This window comes from Ursus maritimus, unplaced genomic scaffold (genome assembly GCF_017311325.1).
Source record: "Ursus maritimus isolate PB19 unplaced genomic scaffold, ASM1731132v1 scaffold_35, whole genome shotgun sequence".
NCBI classification, from domain to species: domain Eukaryota; kingdom Metazoa; phylum Chordata; class Mammalia; order Carnivora; family Ursidae; genus Ursus; species Ursus maritimus.
In genome coordinates, this window is record NW_024426119.1 from 449,789 (window position 1) to 467,437 (window position 17,649).

General features: G+C 41.5%; 1 protein-coding gene and 1 long non-coding RNA gene across 3 annotated transcripts in view; one reads left to right on the forward strand and one right to left on the reverse strand.

Moving 5' to 3' along the window:
- EMC4 (ER membrane protein complex subunit 4) overlaps window positions 1–3,273 on the reverse strand; it is a 5,328-nt gene extending 2,055 nt beyond the window's left edge. The window contains exons 1-2 of one of the 2 annotated variants that reach the window (XM_008702297.2): window positions 3,062–3,273; window positions 2,611–2,725 (exon numbers count right to left, since the gene is read on the reverse strand). In XM_008702297.2, coding sequence (XP_008700519.1) covers window positions 2,611–2,725; window positions 3,062–3,147 — 201 coding nt within the window. In that variant the 5' untranslated portion in view covers window positions 3,148–3,273. The remainder of the gene's footprint in view (window positions 1–2,610; window positions 2,726–3,061) is intronic. The other variant, XM_008702296.2, reaches the window with a different exon arrangement.
- A 7-nt stretch (window positions 3,274–3,280) lies between these two features.
- LOC103673506 lies at window positions 3,281–10,834 on the forward strand. Its single transcript, XR_571422.2, has 4 exons — window positions 3,281–3,395; window positions 6,182–6,333; window positions 7,849–8,004; window positions 10,522–10,834. It is a non-coding gene; the product is annotated as an uncharacterized LOC103673506 (long non-coding RNA).
- Window positions 10,835–17,649: the final 6,815 nt, after the last annotated feature.

Below are 17,649 nucleotides of genomic sequence, written 5' to 3' on the forward strand. Positions count from 1 at the left end.
TACACATTGGAATTAACAAATACATTCTAAATAATCCATAAATGAAAGAAGAAATTACAATGGAAAACAAATATTGTTAACTGATAACAAAAATGCCACATATTAACCCTGGTGGGGCACAGAGCACTGGAAAATTTATAATGAATACATATTTAGAAGACTAAAAGTAAGCATCTATTTCTTTTTTTGCAATATTTTTTAAGTTTAAATGCCAGTTAACACAGTGTAATATTAGTTTCAGGTGTACAATATAATGACTCAACACTTCCATACAACACTCAGTGCTCATCACAAGTGCCCTCCTTAATCCCCATTGCCTTTTTCACCCAACCCCCTACCCACCTGCCGTCTGGTAACCATTGGTTTTGTTCTCTATAGTTAAGAGTCTGTTTCTTGGTTCGCCCCTCTCTCTTTCTCCCCTTTGCTCATTTGTTTCTTGAAATTTCATATATGAGTGAAATCATCTGGTATTTGTCTTTCTCTGACTGACTTATTTCACTTAGCATTACACCCTCTAGCTCCATCCATGTCATTCTCAGCATCTATTTCAAGTTAGAAAAAGAAATACATTAAACCCAAGGAAGTGAAAAGGAAAAACGAGAAAAGAAATTAATGAATTTTTCTTTAAATCAACAAGGTTAAAGGTGTTTTCTTTTAAAGATTAATAACATCAATACTGGTGAGCCTGCTGAAGGAAAAAGAAGAGAAATATTCAGCACTGGGAATAAGAGGGACAACTCTGTAGTTCTCGCAGCGTATGAAAGTGATCATAGGGGCGCCTGGGGGCTCAGTCGGCTAAGCGTCTGCCTTGGGCTCAGGTCAGGATCCCAGGGTCCTGGGATCGGGTCCTGCCTCGGGCTCCCTGCTCAGCGGGGAGCCTCGTGCTCCCTCTGCCCTCCCCTTGCTTGTGTGCTCACTCACTCTCAAATAAATAAAATCTTGAAGTGATCATATTACAAACTTGGGGAAATGGATAAATTCCTAGAAGAAATACCTAATGGCATAATAAATTGAAAATTTAAATGGTCATAAAACTGAGAAACTGGAGAAACAATCTGTAATTAAGCTCAGATGGTTTCTCTCGGCAAATTCTAAACATTAAAGGAAAAAATAAAGCCAATCTTACACAAATTATTTCAGAAAATTAAAAATGAACATTCTAGGGGCGCCTGGGTGGCTCAGTCGTTAAGTGTCTGCCTTTAGCCCAGGGTGTGATCCCAGGGTCCTGGGATCGAGCCCCACATCAGGCTTCTCCGCTGGGAGCCTGCTTCTTCCTCTCCCACTCCCCCAGCTTGTGTTCCCTCTCTCACTGGCTGTCTGTCTCTCTGTCGAATAAATAAAGTCTTAAAAAAAAAAAAAAACATTCTACAACGCATTACATGGGGCCCCATAAATACCAAAACCTGACAAGGACATTATGAGTAAAGTTTGTAGATTGATATCACTCCTGAACCTAAATGCAAAAATCCTACTAAACAAAATATTAACCAAGTAAATCTAGCATTATTAGAAGAATATATCACTATCCATTTGAGCTTATTCATGTTAAAATAAATGGTCATATTTGTAAGCAGTTCCCTGGTGTGTCACTTACATAAAAGATCATTTATCTGGGAATTTAAAGATCAAACCATCCATACAACAGAACTGTTCTAAAGTAAGTATAATCGACCTTCAAAATCAGGCCATTTTAATAATACTTTCATGTTATTGTTCATATTACAATTTGATGTACCAAGATGAAAAATGATATACTTATCAAGAAAAGCCCTGATACCAGCTGCCATTTTCATGTAAAAATCACTGCATTTCATGAAATGAAGATCATTTGGTATTGAACAATATTAAGGCTAAGAGGAAAGAAAGTGCCAGGTCCTGTTCTAGGGACTTGGGAGACAAAAATCTGCTTTCCTGGACCTTACAAGAGTAAAAGGACAGGTAATAACTATATCATATATATGAATGATACAGAGAAATACAGGAAGTAGGAAAACAGGATAGGGAGTGCCATGAGTAGGTTTCTCTAAGAAGGTAACATCTGAGAGACCTAAGGGAGATGAGAGAGCAAGTCATACCGGGATCTGGGGGAAGAGTATTCCAGGAAGACGGAAAGAACTTGTACAAAAAAGTCTGAGATGGAACCCTTGCCTGCTATTTTCAAGGAGCAGCAAGGAGGCCATTCTGACTACAGCGGAATGAAGAACAAAGGGGAAAGTGGCAGGAGATGAAATCACTCAGACTAGAATGACAGGTAAGATAAGAAAAAGTAGTGATAAGTAGCAAAAATTTTAATCTGTTTTGAAGATAAAGCCAAAAGAATATCCTGACACATTGGTTGTGTGGTTGTATGGGAACTAGGGTAAAAGGATGACTTCAACCTTTAGGCACTGGCACCAATAGATAATTTTCAACCTACTTTCTTATATATTCAAACATCTTTTATTTTTCCAACTATTAAGCACTTTTACTACTGTAAATTAATCTCAAGCAGTTTACCAGTATTAGGGATACGACTCCTACAGCAGGATATTCATATGCTGCCTGGAGAGGAGGGTGGATATGTAGGTCAGGACTGGCCTAAGAACTACTGTGACATGTATACCTCTGTACCTTTTCCACCAGGATCCTGTCCGTCTCTTGCACGCTGGTGTCAGGCACTTGCTTGTCCAAGTAACCGACAGGGTACAGCGAGTCTCCTTGGCCACCGCCGCGGTCACTTCGGCTCCTAAAGAACCAAACCAAGAAACTAAGGCTGCAGCCTCTCACGCTTCCTATCCCACATTCCTGTTCTAATCATAAGAATAAAGATCCTCAGATACACCTACCCAGATTAGACCAAGCCCTCTCGTGGGTTCGTCAGACCTTTGTGTATAGGGAAGAATGAAATAAGCATCTTTTGAACATTAGAAACTTCCACGGCAGAGAAGCCGCTGGCTCCCCGGGCGCCGTCTTTGTACTACCCATCCTTTTTAGAGAGTTGTACCTGAGCAATCAGGTTCTATTCCTCTGCTGCAGTTCTGGGGTGAAGGCTCTGTTACCGAGCTTCGCCCGGGCTCCTCACCTGCTGCCTCCTCCAGGCCCGCTCAGCTCAATGGCCCACTTGAAGCGCCGGCCTCGGTTGGCCACCAGGCTCCCCTGGGCCGTCATGGCAACGGCCGCCTACGAAAGTTGCGAAGCTCCTTACTCTAAAGCGGGACCCAGGTCCAGGGCCACCGACACCCGCTACTTCTTGGTCTTACTCCGCAAGCCCGCTTCCGGCGCGTAGCATAGACGTCACTTCCACCCCGGAAATTGGCGGGCGGAGGATGGGCTAGAGAGTGCTTGGAGCTGCACAGGAAAGTCGCCGGTACTTAGCTTCCTCCGTTCGCAAGAGGCTTGTGTTCCTGACCCCAGAGGTGCGCTTGTGGGACCGAGGGGAAGTCCATACTGACTCTGCGTTAGGAATTGAAGCCAAGGACACCTTCTTAAGCTCCTGCGCGTTTCCCTGAACACAAGATTCAAATCTCCATTTAAACCTGGTTTCACCACGGGTTTGAGCAAGTTACTTAGTAGCTTCCGAGTATTGAATATCTGCCATGGCCCAGGAGCTTTGTGTTTATTATTTAAGTCACATTAACCCTGCGAGGTAAAAACAGTTCTTTGCCCGTTCTGCCCCAAAGCTAGGAAGCAGTGTGGACGTGGGAAGGCTCATGGGTTTGAGATTCAGATGGCTCCTTTTGAACCCTGGCTTCTTAACTTAATTGTGTGACTTTGGACACGTTAAATATTTAGTGCTTCAACCTCTTCATGTGTAGAAGTTAGATTATCTATTTTCAAGCGTTGTGAGGTTAACTGGAGTGCCCGCCACCTATGCATGCCTTTTTTTTTTTTTTTTAAATTAAAAACACATTAGTGGGGCGCCTGCCTGGCTCAGTTGGTTAAGGGTCTGCCTTCCCCTAAGGTCTTGATCTGAGGGTCCTGGGATGGACCCCCTGTGGGGCTCCCTGTCAGTGGGGCGTCAGCTTCTTCCTCTCCCTCCGCCTCTCCCCCTGCTCGTGCTGTCTATAACGCGCACTCTCTCACTCTCTCTCAAATAAATAAATAAGTAAATAAATAAAATCTTTTTTAAAAAGGCACACTAGTGATCAGATTTTGTATTGAGTTGTATACCTATATAATAATATAACCTGTTACTGGATATTCGTTTCCCGTTTTTCCCCCTTTCATAAACAGTGTTTATAAACAGTATGTCTTTTCTTATTTCCTTAAGTTAAATTCCTAAAAGCGCAGTTGATGGATCAAAGACTATGCACATTTTAAGGGAATTTTCATTTTAAAATCCCCTAGCAAAGTCGCGCCTATTTGCATTTCACCAACTTTATAATAGTTTTAAATTGGTGGTTTGAAAATGGTACCCCTATTCCTTTGACTCCAGGTTATTTGATATGGTGGTGGGGGCGAGGGAAGAGGAGTGCTGTGAGAGTGTGGTTGGGAAAGGGCCAATTAAAGAGTTTGGACCCTTGAAGATGATGGTGATCTGGAGACACTGAAGATTTCCACCCCGGTTTGTTTTCTGATTTTAAAGATATTTTGTGTTCATAGCAGACTGTTTGAATAAGGCAGTAATGGAAAAGGCTTTTCCCCTTCCGATTCATTCTAAAATGTTTATTTACCTGATCATAGGAAGACAGAAATTGTGGATTGCTTTCCTGCTTCTTTCTACTTTTCTGCCTTTATCTGTTGTCCCTGATGAAACTTTGAGATTGATCTCAGACTTCGCAAGGGTCTTGGCCCTTATTGGGCGATCTTTGCCCCAGTGAAACCTGCGTCAGCACTCACTGCATTGCATTTGTGTTTGTTGACATCCCCTGAGCACGCATCTACCCCCTCTCACTGCACTCTGCCCTAAATTCCTTGATGTTAGGAACTATATGTTAATTATATTTGATTCCACTGCCTAGAACATTTATGTTTAGTGAACGTGAGTAATTTAATTGAAAGTAAATATAATACAGAACTGAATGTACTATAATTACATTTATGTGAAAAAATGTAAAAACTAGAAGGGAATACATTTTAGAATGTTATATCCAATTAATGGTTTTCATGCAATTTTTTTGATGCTCAAACTATTGTTCTGCTTCTTAAATAAGTTGTAAAGGAGCACTTTCGAAAACATCAGTCATTCAAATCACATATTCCTTCCCTTTTAAAGTACTCCCCCACTTAATATAAAAATGTTTCAACTGTAACCCAAATCAAACTTGCTTTGGCCTCAGGTTAGTGCAGGCTATTTATTCCTTTATCCTAGGAATCCTCATAGCATTATTTGCTAAAACATGAAGACTGAGGTGAAAATCGGAACTGAACTGAAGAAGGATTCCAAGGTCAAACACATTTGAGAAGAACTGCAGATACTATTCTGCACACACTTTAGTAATGCTCAGTGGGATTAGAATAACATTAAAACCATGAGAAATGGTTCAGTAAAGAATCTTCTTTAATTCTGTTTCCAATTCATCTAAATGAGAAGCTCCCCCTTTCTTCCCCTTATCACACCTATTAACTTCCCATGGAGTCAGTGTTCCATAGGATACAATGAGGGCAATGTTCTTTAAGCATGCTAGAATTTTTCAGGAGAAAGATGAAGGTACTCCTTGAAAAGCTCTGCTTGTTGTTGTTGTGTTTTTTAAAGATTATTAGAATATCATGAGAAATAATGGATCCTTTACAAAAATGGAGTTTCAAGTTGAAATTAAACTTGAGGATTCAAATATATATATATATATATGAAGTATATTTTGCAAAAAAAATCAAGGGAAACCTAGATTCTAATCCTGACTCCAAATGAGCTACCTGTGTGACTTTGAGTTAAGAACTCTTGGCCTTAATTTCTTCATCTATAAAAATAAGGGACTTGTACTAAATGACTTCTAAAGTTGCCTTCTAATTCTAAAATATATTTTAAAAAACATTTTGCATATTATTCTTTCATATCTATTCATAGAAAAAAATGATGAACACATAAAGGAGTCACGGGATTTCAGATGATTTTTTAAAATTGTGCTTTCCTGTACTTTTCCTAGTTCTCTGCATTGTGCAGTTACCATTTTTGGATTTAGAACAAATATTAATGTTAGTAGTATAAGATGATGTATTTCCAAACCTCAGAGCATAATGGTTCTCTATCCTGGATTCACAGGAGAGTCACCTTGGAAGCTTTTAAAAGACACTGATTGATACGTGGGCCACACTCCAGAGATTCTAATTCATTTGCTCAAGGTAGAGCGTGGACATCTCCTGTGCAGCAAGAACTAAGAACCACTCACCCAGAGCATTTTGCTGCTCTAAAAGGTTTGAACTTACACAACGTAATCTAAGCTAACAATCAGCAGTTTGGGCCCGCCTCCTTGCGTGCCTCCCACTGGACTAAACTTGAATTAGTAATGGAAACACTCAACTTGCAAAAATAAATGTTAAACTTCCCTTTGTGCCTTTGAGCGAATATGATTTTAATTAAAGAAACTGAGAAGGCACACCGTGATTCCATAGGTCATGTGAGTTGCCTCGTTTGACTTTTGTATGTGGGCCATCTGCACAGTTTTTGTATTTGTTTTGGAATCTCACCCCCTCCCATTCTAAAGAAGCTGACTATTTCTAATACTTCATGCTGTTTTCTGAGCAGTTACATTTGGATGGAAACTTGCAAAAGGAAATTTTCTTTTTATTTGTTTACTTTAAAAAAAAAATTAAGTAGGCTCCACACCCAATGTGGGACTTGAATTCACCAGTTGGAGATCAAGAGTCACATGTTCTGACTAGGCCAACCAGGTGCCCCGAAAAAGGAAACTTTCTATTCAACCAGATTTGCAAGAATGGATCTCTCCAAAGGAAAGAAAAAAACAAAAAACAAAAAACAAAAAAAATAAACGCTTTTATAGATAGTGTCCTATATTTTGGTCTATGCCGTTTAACAATGTCTCTATAATAGTTCCGTTCAGCTCTATTCCATGGTCCAACCAGTTCCTCCAGTATGCTCTAAAAGAAGGTTCTGAGACTTTTGGTAGCTTCCATAAAATGGGTTTCCCTTGCAAATCCCCAGTTATTTGTGTTATTTGACTCTAATATCATCACTGCCTTCTGAAAAGGACCACCTTACACTACTTTATTCAAGATGCAGTTTATTCTGTGTCAGTAAGGGTCTTAACAAGAGGAAACTTTTCCCCTCATTTTGTTTGTTTGAAATTTCAAACCCCTTCAGTGAAAAAACAACTTTGGGGTTTTGTTTGTTTGTTTTTTGTTTTTCGCGGTTTTTGTTTTTTTTGTTTTTTTGGTAAGATACTACCTTCCTAATTATTGTTGGGTTTCTACATCATTTCCATGTGCATTACTTTTTTTTTTTTTTTAATTTCTGGTGTATGACTCTGCAGTGTCATGAAATGCCCCTGTCAGCAGTGACATGAACTAGACAGTGCTGGGGGAAAATGTTGGTTAGTAATACCATTCTTCCCTAGCAATTACCTTTTTTCATTTCAGGAGAGCTGTTGTGCAATTCACATTTTAACAAGTTCCCATTATAGCCGGTCCCTCCAGCACTTGCTTAGGAAACTGGGAGGATTGCCATTCCCACAGATCTTATTAAAGGATAAGAATGACAACCATAGCATGAGTCATAATGATACATTGCTGATGGCCTAGCATGTTTCTTCAAGCTTGGTTACTTTGGATTCATTCTGATGATTAATTTCAGCTATCTTGGAAGTGAGCTAAACTGTCTCTACAAGTATCTGAATGACCAATCCAGGTCCTTTATGGTACTTTTTCCTATGTGCTAATTTTTAAAAAATATATTTTATTTATTTATTCCAGAGAGAGAAAGAGCAAGCAAGTGGGGCAGCAGAGGAGCAGAGGGAGAGGAAGAGGGACAAGCAAACTCTACACGGAGCACCGGGCTCAACCTCAGGATACTGACGTCATGACCTGAGCCAAAACCAGGAGTCAGACACCCAACCCTGAGTCACCCAGGTGACCCCCTATGTGCTAATTTTTAAAAGCCTCAATTGGTTCAGGTATAAGCATTGCTTTATGGCCTGAATTTTTTGGAAGGAAGATTGTTGTGGACTGATTGTCTTCCCCCGAAATTTATATATTAAAGCCCTAACCCCCAGTGTGATAGTATTTGGAGTTCTGGACTTGGGAAGTAAGTAGGGTTAGATGAGGTCATGAAGGTGGGGCTTGCATAATAGGATTACTGTCCTTAGAAGAAGAGACACAAGTAGAGCTCACTCTCTCACCCCCACGTGAGGACACAGTGACCACGTGGCCGTCCACAAGCCCGGAAGAGAGCGCTCATCAGTAATTGAATCAGTAATCACCTTGGTCTCAGACTTCGCAGCATCCAAAACTGTGAGGAAATAAACCTCTGTTGTCTAAGCCACCCAGTCTGTGGTATTTTGTGATGGCAGCCTGAGCGACTAATATGAGGGTGAAGTGGGATTCAGAAAAATTGAAGGAGAACAATAAGTACCTTTTGGTACTTGAAAGACAAAGTCGTCCCTTAAAACATAAAAATAAATGTAAAGTTGTTTAATTTGTAGGAGCTATTGTATAAATTAAAACACACTGAACATGTGCACTTAATTTTTTTTAACTTTATCTTGGATGTCTTCCATATCTGTCACTCGGTTTTTTTCTTTATTTTTTTTTATTTTTATTTTTTTTAAAGATTTTATTTATTTATGTGACAGAGAGACAGCCAGCGAGAGAGGGAACACAGCAGGGGGAGTGGGAGAGGAAGAAGCAGGCTCCCAGCGGAGGAGCCTGATGTGGGACTCGATCCCAGATCGCCAGGATCACGCCCTGAGCCGAAGGCAGACGCTTTAACGACTGCGCTACCCAGGCGCCCCTTTTCTTTATTTTTTTATTATTATGTTCAATATAGTACATCGTTAGTTTCTGATGTAGTGTTCATTGATTCATTAGTTGCATATAACACCCGGTGCTCATCACCACACGTGCGCTCCTTAGTACCCGTCACCCGGTTAACCCAGCCCCCCACCCCCTCCCTACTGCAACCCTCAATTTGTTTCCCAGAGTCCAGAGTCTCTCATGGTTTGTCTCCCTCTCTGATTTCTTCCCATTCAGTTTTCCCTCCCTTTAAAGACTATACACTATACATGGCATGGGTGTATGATAATTTAGTTAACTGGTTCCCCAGTTGATGGATATTTAGGTTGTTCCCATTTGTCACTATTACAAAAAATGTTGCTGTGAACATCCCTTAGAGACCTCGTTAACACAGTTCTATAGGACAGTCATGTAATTAGGATTGCGTACCACAGTGGTTATAGTTAAAACATTGATAGGCTCAAAGAGGCCCTCCAAAAGGGCTAATTTATACTTTGAATGGTTTGTGGACTAAATTATTTCTATAGTAAATTGAATAGTGTCCCCAAAATTGACATTCATCTAGATGGAAACTCAGAATGTGACCTTATTTGGAAATAGGGTCTTCGCAGATGTAGTTAGAGAGATGAGGTCATTTTGGATGATTGTGGACCCTATATCCAATGACTGGTGTCCTCATAAGAAGAGAGGAAGACACACAGATGCACAGGGAAGAAGAAGTCCATGTGATAAAGGAGACAGAGGTGGGAGTGATGCAGCTGTAAGGTAATGACTGCCAGAGCCGCCCGAGGCTGGGAAGAGGCCGGGAAGGGGTCCCCCCAGAGCCAGCAGAGAGAGCGCGTCCCTGCAATGCCTTGATTTTGGTCTTCAGCCTCCAGAACTGAGGATGACTATATTTCCGTTGTTTTAAGCCACCTGGATTCTAATACTTCATTACAGCAACCCTAGGAAAAGGGTACAAGTTTCCTTCTAAAAGAGGTCCATTCAGATGAATCAAGCTAACCAGGGTTAGCTTAAGTGGAAAAAAATAACAAGTAATAAAATAATATCACCAAAGCTGCAAATTAAATTCTAAACTTTCAAAGATTTGCACAAAAAGTCTCATTTAATTTCCCAATTGCTTTTGATTGGTTCCTTTAATAAAGTGATTTTTTACAAATTAATTACAAAAGATGGACATTTATTAAATAAAATGGAACATACAGTTCAGTAAAAAAAGATAACAAATAGTACCATGCAAAATAAAATTTTTCCCCATGGACATTTTGATTTAGACTCTTCCAGACTTTTTGATTTATATTTAGACTTACTTAGCATACTGTTTTATAACATGCTGTTTCATGAAAAGCCATGTTGTTGTTGTTTTTAAGATTTTTATTTATTTATTTGAGAGAGAGCGTGAGCATGAGTAGGGTGGAGGGGCAGAGGGAGAGAATCTCAGGCAGATTCCCTGCTGAGCACAGAGCCCCTCGCAGGGTTCCACCCCAAGACCCCAAGATCGTGACCTGAGCTAAAGTCAGACGTTTAACTGACGGAGCTACCCAGGTGCCCTGCCATGTTTTCATATTTTAAAAAGACAAAGAAAAAGGTATGGCTTAATCTTTACTTCAGTTTTTTAAAATTTGTCTTTTATAGGTCTTGCCAGATGTTCAGGCTCTGTGGCTCTCCTCCAGCCCTGACTGATCACAAGGCACCCACCCGACTTCCACACTCCTCGCCACCCAGCCCACAGCTGGAGCCACACCGCATCCCCCAGCACCCACGCTAGTCCTGCTACTCTTTTTAGATTAGAGTAATTCTTTAGAATATTTGTTTTCTCCCCTTTAAAGGATTCAGAGTTCGGGTAAGTTTGAGCAGCACTGTATACATCTTTCTTTTAGAGATTTGCAATTGATGTTAGTGTTTTAAAGACTGAGAAGTACTACAGTAAATAAATATTTGCTTAATATTTGTTTAGTCTAAAGTTACCAAACTTTGTGGCCAAGGAAGCCTTTCTTTTTTTTTTTTTTTCCTCTTTTTTTCAATGTATCAACAGCTTATAGAACTGGAATTGTGACGAACATAGCTAACTTGGGGTAGGAACTTGAGCCAGTTCAGGTTCAGATTCAGTTTTGTCACTGCAAGAGTGGTTTCACCTTTGTGTCCAGCTCTGAGAAGTAGACTTCGGTCTTATAATCTTCCCACGGGCCCCATCTCATGAGGCTGGGGGTCTGCTTTGCTCTTCCAAGTCTCCTTTCTATAGACATTATCCTGCTTCTTATAATTGCTGTCCTGCCCATTTCGTTGCCTTCCTGCCTGCCGCCCAGCCCTTGAACTCCTCCCCACGAGGCCTGTTTGTTATGAGGCCCCAGTAGCCGTGAATCCCCCAAGCACCTGCATGGTTGGGTTTGTGTTGTGCATGGCCATAGGGTTCAGACGCCATGTACTGAGTACCAGGTCATCAGCACCACAGCGAGTCTGTCTTCCCACCACTGGCCCCCCTTCTAAAGCTGGTGTAAAGCTGGTCCAGGGCTCTGCTTTCCAGGGCAGCATGCAACCATACATACTGTGTTCTCTTGGAAAAATCACTGAACAGGTAAAGTTAGGAAGTGGGGGATGTTTTGCAGAGAGAGACACAGTCACTGCACTAGGCACTATTGAAGTGTTTGACGTAGGTTCCCCTACTTCCCAACAACCCCTAGGAGAAGAATAGTATTATCCCCATTGTGCAGTTCGGGGAAAAACGGAGTCGAGAGGGCCCAAAAGCAGTGATCCAGGCTTCTGATGGAGATGAGCTTTGTTTTTTCCTCTCTAGCATGCTGCTCCCTACCATCTACCTGACGACAGTGTACCCTAATTGTAGGAAATCTACTGGGAAAAGGAGGGAAATGGTCTCTTGAGATTCAGATTTGAAAATCTCTATAGCGAATATTATCACCTGCTTTCCATCTGTAGACGCGTAACAGAGAGCTGCATCAGAAACTATCTTAATAGGAGGATTCCCTAAATCAACAATCTCCACCACTCCCGCCCCCAACACCCCACCCCCACTCCCACCCACCCACCCACACAAAAGCCTGCTGCTTCTGCACCATCGAGGGCATCAGTCTGTGGTGGTGCTTGAAATAATCATGAATCTGGTAAACTACCAGTGAGATTTGCTAATTTCCATGGCTACGGCCTTATCGGAAACGTTCCCTAATGCCATTCCTTCCTTCTACAGTCTACACAGGAAGGGGGGGAAGGGAGGAGCAGGAAAAAAAGGATTGACTTCCCACTTTGACTGCCAAAGTCAAGTGCCTGGAATTTTCCAAAAGTTCTGAGGCTGAGCAGTGGATGCATTACTTACGAAATGAATGAGCTGTTGCTGTCTTTTATTTACGTCTTCTCAAGCGTAGTCCTTTATCAGGCCTGGCATCAGTCTGCATTGATGAGAATGACACACACAGTAAAAGCTATGGCTCCCTGAACCTCCGGTCTGAACTACAGCTCCTTCATACCTAATGTTCTTGCCATCAATCCTCCCACCCTCCCACTAGCCATCTTGCAACCCGGTGACAGATTAATCCTTCTAAAGTAACGTTGTAACTTCATCATTTCCTCCCTCAATGCCTATGCCTTTTTATTTAACCGCCGTTTTTATTATGTAATATATTAATAATTAATTTATGTAATATGATATTTCTCATAAAAAAGGCAGTTTACAAAGTTGTAGGTAGGATATAATCTCATTTCTGTTCTTACATATATTTACATTTGCATGGTAAAATATCTGAAAAAAACATTCAAATGGAAATTGTGCTTATCCATGAATAATAGACTTTTTTTTTTTAAGATTTTATCTATTCATTTGTCAGAGAGAGTGCGCACAAGCAGGGGGAGCAGCAGGCAGAGGGAGAGGGAGAAGCAGACTTTCCGCTGAACAGGGAGCCCAACGAGGGGCTCAAACCCAGGACCCTGGGATCATGACCTGAGCTGAAGGCAGATGCTCAACCCACTGAGCCACCCAGGTGCCCCGAGTAATAGACTTTTAAGGGTTTTTAGTGATTTTTTTTTTCTTTCCCAAAACCCTTTGCTTGATCACTCCAGATATTCACAACCTGTCAAGGGACTACAGGCCTTCTCAGTCTTTGCTCTCGCTACTCTGCAGAGCTGCCTCCACCCACTCAAACCTAGACAGTGCTGCTAGAACTTACTTTGCACTCCCTCCCCCAGAATGTTCAGAGCACCCTGCTTGTCAAAATCCTGTCCAGCTTCTCAGGCTTGTTTCAAATCTTCCCCCATAGTGATCCCCAACGGTCCAGTTAGAAGGAGGCAGGAGATGTTGCATGAGAGTTCTTTTCTCATATGGGGGTTTATGGTCAGGGTTACTCTATACACCCCTGTACGACGTCCGTAAGAAAGGCAGAGGGGGTGGGGACAGAAAGGCTGACTTAGCTGCCTGTTCATTCAGATACAAGGAATATATGGTATTCAGAAGGAGGGAATGAGGGAATGGCCAGAGGAGTAAATTCCCTTGGAGACCGCTCAAGGTGAGGGTGAGCAGTGAATACCTTTCTCTGTACAAGGACTAGTGGAGGGATAATAAAAATATGTATGGGCTGCACTTTTTTAAATTTATTTTTTTAAGTAATCTCTATACTCAATGTGGGACTTGAACTCACAAACTTGAGATCAAGAGTTGCATACTCTACCAACTGAACCAGCCAGGTGCCCCTCTTTTTTTTTTTTTTTTTAATCTTTTTTTATCTGTAAAAGAAAAAAAACTTGATTGGGCTCCAAGGGAAAAAAATTCAGCTTTGGTTGACTAAAAAGTGTCAATGAAGAAAACTGATCTGCATTCTCATCACTAAAATGGTATATATTTAAAACATAGCAATAAGAAGGCAAATTTCTTTATTTTCACCTTAAATTATGTTGACACATGGCAGCCACATGAGATCTATGGGTCAGGGCTGCTCATCACCAGTGTAACCTCAGAACCTGAGTCTGGAGACAAGCTGCCTGAGAGACTGTGCCCTAAGAACCTATAGAAATGGGAATATCAGGGTTATCCTCCGGCCTCGGACAACCCGAGGCTTTATCTTAGCTGAGATCTTTCTATGTTAATACAGCAAATTCACTTGAGTCCTAGGACTCCGTTATTTGTCTTCTCTCATCAACCAGCCTCCCTTGAGGCAAAGTACTGTGTCTTACACTCTTTTCGTCCTCTTCTGATGAGGACCCCACACAATGCCTTTTTTGGGTCATCAGGAAATTCCTGTTTATGATGACAGTAATGAAGAAATAGCTTGAGAGAAAGTGACTTCACCTACGTGTGTTGAATTTTTATTTTCTTCAATATAGCACACCTGCTTAGTGGAAGTCATACTCAAGGAATGTTCTATATTGCACACCCCTAGAACCCAGGGCCCCTGCTCCCTTCCCTCACTCACGCTGCTGGAGTCTCTCAATAGTCCTGCCTGTTACAGGTGTGGCCCCACGCATAGGCATGTGCCTGCTTGTGCTTGGCTCTCAAAGGCATTACTTAGGCAAAATATATCTTAAAAGATTTCTCCCACCAACCTAAAGTAGTGGTCCAAATTTTCATCATTACTTAATTCTTTGCATTAAGTTACTAGGAAAGAAAAATACATTGTTTTGTATCATCTAATGATGTCTTATTTCTGATTAGTTTGTCTACCAGGCCTCCCATTGCTCTGAACTCCCACAGTATTTAGGATATGTATTTTATGATTGCACTCACTACAGTGTACTGGAATGATTTCTTCCTGTTTGTCCAAGCCACTATGAGCTCCTCCAGGCTATCTGTGGCAGCTGGTACAATGTCAGCCTGGCACATGGTAGGCCTTCAAAAATATTGCTGAACCAAACGTAAGCAACCCATTCCTTAGGCAAGCCCTGGAAAGTTCAGAAAAAAGAGCCTAAAAAAGTGAGTCAAGGAGTGTAGTAATTGCAGTGAGGAAATGTTTCATCAAAGATGCACCACTTGAATGTGGCAGGATACAAAATCAGTGCACAGAAACCAGTTGCATTTCTATACACTAACAATGTAACTGAAGAAAGAGAATTAAGGAATTGATTCCATTTACAACTGCACCAAAAACCATAAGATACCTAGGAATAAACCCAACCAAAGAGGTAAAGGATGTATACTCTCGAAACTACAGAACACTGACGAAAGAATTTGTGGAAGACACAAGAGATAGAAAAATATTCCATGCTCGTGGATTGGAAGAACAAATATTGTTAAAATGTCTATGCTACCCAGAGCAATCTACACTTTCAATGCAACCCCTATCTAAATACCACTGACATTTTTCACAGAGCTGGAACAAACAATCCTAAAATTTGCATGGAACCAGAAAAGACCCCAAATAGCCAGGGGAATGTTGGAAAAGAAAACCAAAGCTGGGGCACAATGCCTGACTTGAAGCTATATTACAAAGCTATGATCATCAAGACGGCATTGTACTGGCACAAAAACAGACACATAGACCAATGGAACAGAATAGAGATCCCAGAAATGGACCCTCAACTCTATGGTCAACTAACCTTCGACAAATCAGGAAAGAATATCCAATGGAAAAAAGACAGTCTCTTCAATAAATGGTGCTGGGAAAATTGGACAGCCTCATGCAGAAGAATGAAACTGGACCATTCTCTTACACCATACACACAGATAAACTCAAAATGGGTGAAAGACCTAAATGTGAGACAGGAATCCATCAAAATCTTAGAGGAGAAGATAGACAGTAACCTCTTCAACACTGGCCACAGCAATTTCTTTCAAGACAGTCTCTAAAGGCAAGGGAAACAAAAGCAAAAATGAACTATTGGGATTTCATCAAGATAAAAAGCTTATGTGCAGCAAAGGAAACAGTTAACAAAACTAAGAGGCAACCCATGGAATGGGAGAAGATATTTATAAATGACATTACAGATAAAGGGCTGGTATCCAAGATCTATAAAGAACTTCTCAAACTGAACACCCAAAAAACAAATAATCCAGTCAAAAAATGGGCAGAAGATATGAACAGGCATTCCTCCAAAGAAGACATACAAATGGGCAACAGACACATGAAAAAATATTCAACATCACTAGCCATCAGGGAAATACAAATCAACACCACAATGAGATACCACCTTATACCAGTTAGAATGGCCAAAATGAACAAGACAGGAAACAATAAATGTTGCCGAGGATGTGGAGACAAGGGAGCCCTCTTACACTGTTGGTGAGAGTGCAAGCTGGTACAGTCACTCTGGAAAACAGTATGGAGGTTCCTCAAGACGTTAAAAATAGAGCTACCCTACCACCCAGCAATTGCACTACTAGGTATTTACCCCAAGGATACAGATGTAGTGAAAAGAAGGGGCACATGTACCCCAACATTCATAGCAGCAATGTCCACAATAGACAAACTGTGGAAGGAGCCGAGATGTCCTTCAGCAGATGAATGATAAAGAAGATGTGGTTCATATATACAATGGAATATTACTCAGCCATCATAAAGGATGAATACCTACCATTTTCATCAACATGAATGGAACTGAAAGGGATTATGCTAAGTGAAATAAATCAAGCAAAGAAAGACAATTATATGGTTTCACTCATATGTGAAACGTAAGGAATAGCATGGAGGACCATAGGGGACGGGAAGGAAAACTGAAAGGGAAGAAATCAGAGAGGGAGACAAACCATGAGAGACTCTGGACTCTGGTAAACAGACTGAGGGTTACAGAAGGGAGGGGGTGGGGTGATGGGTTAACCGGGTGACGGTTATTAAGGAGGGCATGTGTTGTGATGAGCACTGGGTGTTATATGCAACTAATGAATTGTTGAACACTACATCAAAAACTAATGATGTACTATGTGTTGGCTAACTGACCATAAAATATATATACACATCACTAATACCAATGTAAAAAAAATACATCACTTGATTGGCTTCTGCAAGGGGTGAGAGGCCCAGCAGAGACAGTCTTGGTCCTGTCACAATTTGGTTAACCCTGACCAGTGGCTTACCTTTGAAGATGGGTACACTCTGTCTCTTCTACGATGAAGAGAATTTTCCTTAGTGATTAAAAGTAGGTGAGGGACAGACCCAACCCTAGCCTCATATTCTAGTGTTTCCCATACCAAAGAGCCTGAGCTTGCTTCCTGCGGATAGGGTTTTCATCATACATTGTTCTTGTGTTCTTAAGAGTCTAGCACAGAGTCTGACACATATTGGGAACGGAAACATAGCTAACAATGGTATAGTGCTTACTATGTGCCAGACACATTCCTCTAAGCATTTTATATGTATGAATTCGTTTAATCCTCACAACTATGAGGCAGATACTATTATAATCCCCATTATACAGACGGGCAAACCAAAGTACACAGGAATTTCTGTGACTTGCCCAAGGTCACATAGCTCTAGGGGCCATGCTTTTACTTAGCCTTAGTGCATTTAAATGGGGGTGAATGAATAAATCTCTCCCTGCACCATAGTTTTATAGCAGATTGTTTCATCTCCTGGGACAACACTTAGGGCATGGTCTCCATCACCAGACTGTCACTAGCTCAGGGTCATTTTTTGGCTCTTGCCCACCCTCAGTTCCTAAGCCGCATTATTTGCCAATCCGTCGCAAGACTGCCGTGCGTGCCCGTGGCCACCAGGGGGCACGATGGCCACACGTCCTCTTCCCCCTCCCTCCGGTCCTGCGCAGCCCAAGGAGGGCGGGGCCAGCGTTGGGCGGAGCCGGCCAGACCCCCGGGGAAGCTATCCCGGCGGG